The sequence below is a fragment of the Anarrhichthys ocellatus genome, unplaced genomic scaffold (genome assembly GCF_004355925.1).
Source record: "Anarrhichthys ocellatus isolate YVR2014 unplaced genomic scaffold, GSC_Weel_1.0 scaffold14, whole genome shotgun sequence".
Taxonomy (NCBI): domain Eukaryota; kingdom Metazoa; phylum Chordata; class Actinopteri; order Perciformes; family Anarhichadidae; genus Anarrhichthys; species Anarrhichthys ocellatus.
The window spans coordinates 664,467-671,686 of record NW_022280044.1 but is presented as its reverse complement, the minus strand read 5'-3'; the positions used below and the strand labels follow the sequence as shown (position 1 = coordinate 671,686).

The 7,220-nt window shown below is 44.1% G+C and overlaps 1 protein-coding gene across 1 annotated transcript; it reads left to right on the top strand.

Moving 5' to 3' along the window:
• Nucleotides 1–569: 569 nt before the first annotated feature.
• On the top strand, nt 570–5,235 carry klhl38a (kelch-like family member 38a). Its single transcript, XM_031854212.1, has 4 exons — nt 570–743; nt 2,055–3,411; nt 3,636–3,741; nt 4,182–5,235. Exons 2-4 carry the CDS (start codon nt 2,056–2,058, stop codon nt 4,469–4,471), a joined length of 1,752 nt encoding a protein of 583 aa, XP_031710072.1. The 5' UTR covers nt 570–743; nt 2,055; the 3' UTR covers nt 4,472–5,235.
• Nucleotides 5,236–7,220: the final 1,985 nt, after the last annotated feature.

Here is a 7,220-nt window from a genome sequence, read left to right as displayed (position 1 = left end):
TTAGTAATGATCTGAAAATCAGTTACTGCATTATTCCATTTCCATTGGGTAATGGATGCTATTTGGCAATGTGACACATTACAAGGTCTTAAACAGGTGAGTAGTAGTAACAGTAGACATCTCCAGTTGTGCATGAACCAACGCACAGAAACAGCGCCACATCGTGACGCAAAATGAGTCCATTTCTTACAGCTGTTTGTCCTGATCAAGCTGGCCCATCAGCGCTGCACTATATTTACCTTCATCCTGGGTTACACACATGAGGGAGGAGGAGGGGAGGACTTAAACAGCATCGGAAGATGGACAAGGGTTAGCAGCTCTGGGACACTTTGATTAAACACCAGCTTGGGTGGGCTGGATGGCTGAGTCAGGACCCTGTGAAGATTCTCTCCCATCCCCTGGCTATTGTAAATGCTCTCTCCACTGGACCCTGGCAGAGATGTTAAGCCAGGCAACTGGGTACCAAACAGCTCTGTGTCACATGAGAGGCCTGGCTTCAGTCACAGTGGCCCGGGATACTATTCTTAGCTGCAGGAATGTACACAGTGGCCTCATGGCGAGCTCCACAGCGCCTAACTGGAAAGCCTCGTCGTTTCTCTGTGTCATGTTCCTTTTTTCTCCCTGACTACACTATTCACTTTCCCTCTGGATAATGTTTTGGTCCTCTTTTGATTGGGACTGATACCTTTTCTGACTAGACCAACCAGACATTTTGGATATTATTGATTTTCTGAGGGCAGGAGGTAAGGATTCACCCAGTCAGAGATGTTGCTGATGAACTGCCAACATCTTCGACACGTTTCTCTTAAACTCAGCAGTTTGACACAAATGTGATTTTGCTTCGGTGCTTTTGTTCAGCAATGGCATCAGTATATGCTTAAATTGTATCCTTTTCTAACTGAGTGTGATCATGAATGCTCTGATTCATGTTTAAGGAGCTCGGAAACTGCCAACTGATAATATATCTATAAATCAGCTTATATATATATTTATATTTATATGAAATACAAAAGAGCCCACAAAGCTATATTGGTTACATGATAAATGGATAAATGTTCAGAAACATAATTGATAATTCAAGTGATTGAATATGATTTATACTCAAGTGTGCATCAACTTTTAATTTCTGATGAAATTCAACATGAGGAGTTCTTGGTACTATTAGCATTTCAATATCCAAGTAAAGAAAATACCAGACAGACTGGGCCCTGTAAGTGGGAGTGAACAAGTAGCTGTCTAGGTGTGATTAGAATGCTTAGTGTTGCTAATAGCCCAGTGACATTCCCAGTCTTTAAACGGTAGGATCATCACAAGCCCTCCAACCAGGGAGAGACACAGTGGGATATGATGGAGGAAAAACATAACATATAGAAAACAGCAACAGCAATAGAGCGAGAGATATTTGGGGGGATAGAGACAAACACAGATGGTCAGTTAACACAGTTATGTTAATGTCAGCAATGGTGGGCTGCTTGATAAGGGAGATGTGGCCTAATACTTCATGGATGCATCAAGATTATTCAGGGGGGGTAAAAATAGCAATCTGTGAGTCACATTAAGGACAGCTGCTCTGCAGGGGTTTCAAGGGTCTGAGAGTGGTTTGATAAATGAAAGGGTTCGCTCTGCATGGTTAATCTGAGGGCAAAGGTAGGCCAGATACATTGTCAAATAATAATGCTGTGATTCCTACATTCCTTGAAAGCTGAATAGGTAACCTTACCACCCCAGTTTCACAAGCAAAATAGCATTTTGGTAAATTAGTCTTTTGGTGGGTTATTGGTAGATTCAAGCCTTTTTGTGGAGGCATTACTGTCTACTTTTGGACCTTAAAGGAATAGTTTGCAATTTTAGGAAATACATGGTGACTTCCTGGCAACCTCATGGTGAGACTCCAGGTCAAGATATAACCTCCTGTAACACAACAACATGTTGTTTATTACTTTTTGATTTGTAATGGTAGTGATATGCTCGTGTTTTTTATCAACCGTCTATTTCCAAAGGACAATAGAAATTCAACACTATGATCATAGATTCTCTTTTTTCCTTCTCCACAGAATGGCCTTAAGACCACGAGAAGTTTTCTCTTTCAAAGACTCAGAACTTCCCTCCAACCTTCTTGCCCAGCTCAACATCCTCCGTCAGGAGCGTATCCTGACAGACGTCCTGCTCTGCACGGAGCACCAGGAGATCCCATGCCACAGGAACGTCCTGGTGTCCAGCAGCCCGTACTTTCGGGCCATGTTCTGTAGCAACTTTCTGGAGAGCAGTCAGGCCCGAGTGAATCTCAAGGGAATCTCTTCAAATGTCCTCAGTGGCATCGTGGACTACGTCTACACAGGCTGCATCACTATCACAATGGAGATTGTGCTCCCGCTCATGCAGGCAGCCTCTATGCTTCACTACGGAGGTCTCTTTGAGGCCTGCTCCTTGTTCCTCCAGGAGCAGCTGAGTCCAGAAAACTGTCTGAGCATGATACGACTCTCTGAGATCCTTCACTGTGAGAGTTTGAGGGAGAGGGCGAAGGAGATGGCTGTGAGGTGTTTCTCTGATGTAGCTGCTACAGAGGACTTCTGTGAGTTGTCTCTTCCTGAGCTCATGTGTTACCTAGAAGATGACCGACTTTGTGCTGAGGAGGAGCAAGTGTTTGAGACCCTCCTGGCGTGGATCCACCATGACCCATTCTCACGACGCGGTGCCATCCATGATCTCTTCAAGAAAGTCCGACTTCGCTACATCCATCCAACTTACCTCTTCCAGTTCATTGCCAATGACCCACTGGTGCAGTCCTCCACCCTATGTACTGAGATCATCGAGTCAGTGCGCCGCCTCATGCTGACAGCCAGCACCAAGTGTAGCCGGGAACTTAAGCCGCTTTGGACCACACCGCGACGCTACACCTGCAGCGAAACACTAGTGGTGGTTGGAGGACGCAAAAACAATGAACAGACCTCACGAGAAGCCTTACTATATGATGAAAGGACTCATCGCTGGCAGTGGTTGGCCAAGCTCCCTCTGCGCCTCTACAAAGCTGCATATGTGTGCATTCATAGCATCCTCTATGTGCTTGGCGGGCTCCGCCTCTGCATGACATCAGGTGACAGCTCAGTCAGCGCCACAGTTTACACACTCTCCCTGAAGACCAACCAGTGGCGGACTGCTGAGCCTATGCTGGAGCCACGATATGCCCACCAAAGTGTGTCCTATCTGCACTTTATTTTTGTGTTAGGAGGCATTGGCGTTGACAAGAAGATCTCTCAGTCTGTCGAGAGATATAACAGTATGTTTAATCAATGGGAGGCCATGGCGGCGATGCCCACAGCGGTGCTGCATCCAGCTGTTGCAGCCAGTGATCAGAGGATCTACGTTTTCGGAGGGGAGGACGCAATGCAGAATCCAGTCAGGCTGATTCAGGTAGAGTCAGACTTTTCATTTCAGCAGCATTGAATCAGTATTACAGTCCAATTCCTGCATTGTTGCCACCCAAATTCAGACATGGCCTTGAACAGAATTCATTGTCAGTATCAACAAATGTAAAATTAAGAGTTAGAGCTATTAAGGATATCACACAAGCAGACAGAAAACTACAGTCTTTGATGCTGCAATAAACAGGTTGACTGTTCGTTGTGTGTCAACAGGTCTATCACATCTCTCGCAACTTGTGGTCCAGCCTAGAAACAAGGACGGTGAAAAACGTTTGTGCTCCTGCTGCTGTCATTGAAGACAAGATCTACATCATAGGAGGTGAGCTCAATGAATGGTTGCTCCATTACATTATAAATGGTCATTAACATTGTTCAGTGATTTATAAGGCATTGTCTCTTGTTACTTGTCGCTTCCTACTGGAGATGTAAATTTGTAGGTTATTTACCTTCCTAAAACAGTTGGGCACTTTATTAAACATTACTCAAACAGGAGTAAGCTGTGCATTTGTTTGCGCTCCAGCAGCAGGACGATGTACTGCTATGAAAAGATCACTTCTCCCAGTGCAACAGCGTGGCTCATAATAATGTATTTTTAATAGTTTTCAGACAACAATGGAGCTCTACAGCACAGATGAATAAAACAAATCAGGCTTTGGATGCACATCACCGTTCACCTTTGGATTTGTTGATTGTAAGAAATATATAAAACATCACCAGACTTATTCTTTAAAGTGTGCTTAATGAAAATCTAATTTTCAGGATACACCAGGCGAATGATCGCCTACGACACCAAAGCCAACAAATTTGTCAAGTGTGAGAACCTAAAGGAGCGGCGGATGCATCACAGCGCTACAGTGATCAACAACAAGCTCTTTGTCACCGGTGGACGCATCCTCAACGGCCACGATGTCATCGAGGACTCCGACTGCTTCGAGTGTTACGACCCCAAGACAGACGTTTGGACCTCCAAAGGTTCTTTACCGTACAAGCTATTTGACCACGGCTCCCTGCCCCTAGTCTGTGTTTCCAACAGACCCAACCCGCCGTGACCCACCATCCAACCAGCCACTTGGGCAAATGCTTTGCTGCATGTTCTTCACCTCCCCTTTGTCACGAGTTATTGGCCAATGACTACACAAATGGGAAACCATTTCAAGCTGACTGCACTCCTTCACAAACCTTGTCATCAAGGACTCAAGTGTTGAGACCCCAAGACAGACGTTTGGACCTCGAAGCGTTCTTTAACTAAGCAGCATGTTAGGCCAGGCTGACTTTCATGTGAATCAAAGGGGAGCTCAGCTGATGAGCAGAGGTGTCATTACTAAGGCACCTGGGGTCGAACTGAACTGAGAACCCACGAGATGACGAGAGGCAGACGTAGCCTACTTCAACAACAAACAGCTGTTCAGACACATACCTAATCCAAAAAGCGCTTTCCACAGATGGCTGCGCTCGTCTGATGGTAGCTAAACGTGTTAATGCTTTAATTTCCCAGACATTTATACACAGCATATCACTGCCTAGCAGCTGCAGTTGATTTTCCTGTAACAATTAAATACATAGGGTATAATATGTCTGGCTGCTCGTTAACTCTGTGAGCTCTGCTTCTCACGTAAAACTGAAAATGACAGCTAATGTAATTTGCACTTTATATAGAATACATTCCTCTTTGACCCAATGCTTCTATCAGAGTGCACTAGCTGATGAGTCGATTAATTGTGACAGAATAAAAGCTCCCAATGCAAAGTACATTAGTGTGTCATGTTTGCTGAAGTGTCGATGAGGAGCAGAATTTTACGAAAACAACATTTTCTGGGCCAACTTTAATAATCCAGTTTAACTGGCTTGATTCATGACTTTCAAGAGTATGTTCTGTATTGTCTCATGGAAGTTTTCACTTGCAACATATGTAGTGTATGTGATATGAAGTAGAATAAAAAGATGTTTTAGATTAGTCAGGCACTGTAAACACATGGGTTTGTGTATTTCAGTGGCTGTTTACTTTAATATCACTATGTACAGTTGTTGGATGAATAAAATGGCTTCACAGGCAGCTGTGTTGATTTGAGGACATGTGACAACGCTGTCTTTGAGGCAAGTGCATAGCAGGGATGCAGTGACCTGCTGAGGGCAACTATGACTGAAAATTGTGTGGGGTCGGGGAGAATTTCAGGGTTTGCAGCCTGTACAACAAGCTCATGCACACATGTAACCTGCAGGTGGTTCCTCACAAACATGTTTGTGTGATCTGAAATCAACCTTCTATTCATCTGAGAACAAAAGCTGTAATTTATTGGAGTAAGATGTAAGACAATGGGACTGTGGGGCCTCTCTACGGGCCTCTTGGCTTTGTAGCCCTCGTGACCCTCATGGAGCATACATTCACTGTCGTGCTCCAGCCCCCGCCCCTGGCAACAGTTGCCATGGCAGCCCTGTTATCCCCCCCCCTTTTTAATCATCCATGGCATAGCATCCCTATTGTGAAGACTGCATCACTGATCAACTGTGCTGCTGTTACTTGCACAATGGACTTCCTTTCTTTCTTAAAAAATGTTTTATTTCCTCCTGTGCTATTTACTTTGGATATTGATTTCCCTGTTCATGTACAGTGTTCATAAAGGAACACTGTTATTTATGCATTGTGTATGTGGTGATACTGCACAGACAATTTCTAATTTATTGCTTTGATTTTCTCTGCACATGAGAACAAATAATGAATCTGTTTTTGGACAGTGGTACAAATGTTGTTGTTGTTTTACTGAACTGTCTTTGGTTGAACTTGCTGCAGATTTAAATGGTTCTCCATCTGTCTGCGGACTGGTTGAGTCATGTTGCCCTCATACTCGAGGGAACATTGTTGACACGGACACAGAAACATGTTCGCTGGCTATCAGGTGACACATTTCTTCTCCATTCATCGTTTAATACCACTTCAACGAACATACTTTGGTGTAATATAATAGGAACTATGATAGAAAGTTAAAACAGTTTAGCTGGCCTGAAACAAGTACACAGCTTTTTATTACATTGTGATGGACATGTGTCGACCTCTTGACCCTTCATGCCTCATCATAAAGAGTGTCAGGAGGAGCTCAACATGTAGGCTAAATATCGAGTTCCCAGTTTCCCCCCTGAGAGGTTCACTGTTTGCATGGTATGGCCAACTTGTATGCAACCCTCCGGTGAAGCCGACCTCGGGGAAAGAGATGCAGGATCAGCTTTCACTCTTATATTTTAATCCCTGCCCATTAGTGAGGAAACATCGAAACTTGTCCAGGAGCAGCGACCAACTCCACATTAGCAAGCCCAGACTGTCATGGTGTTAAACGGCTCCTTGTTAGCCTTGCCACTCTGAATGCTTCACAAGAACCTTCTCTGCATGTGTCTGTGTGTGGATTCAATATCGGATGCCTAACCAAATTATCATCAAGACACACAAACTGTGCAGAATGATACACAAAACCCAGCAGAATGTCTAAACTCAAACAATCTAAAACCTTAAAGTTTAAAAGAAACTGAATCGGATGTCATATGCTTAACTCAGTTAGCCAGAGCAGCATTTCAGAACAACACCCTGTGAACATTTTTATTGAGCTGCTGCTAAATGCACAGCCTATTCAGACTGTTTATTGACTGTGTGTTTGCTTGCTGTCTTTCCGTAGAAACCAGTATGTGAGGGTCACCCTTCAGGCAGGTTATTTTAAGTGTCTGTTACTATCCCATCAAGGGATAGCATTTCATTTCAAGCCCATTCTGTGTGTGTGTGTGTGTGTGTGTGTGTGTGTGTGTGTGTGTGTG

Coding starts and splice junctions, on each gene's coding strand:
- klhl38a (XM_031854212.1), top strand. CDS start 2,056: ATGGCCTTAAGACCACGAGAAGTTTTCTCTTTCAAAGACTCAGAACTT. Junction 3,412..3,635: donor ATCCAGTCAGGCTGATTCAG/GTAGAGTCAGAC, acceptor GTGTGTCAACAG/GTCTATCACATCTCTCGCAA. Junction 3,742..4,181: donor CAAGATCTACATCATAGGAG/GTGAGCTCAATG, acceptor TCTAATTTTCAG/GATACACCAGGCGAATGATC.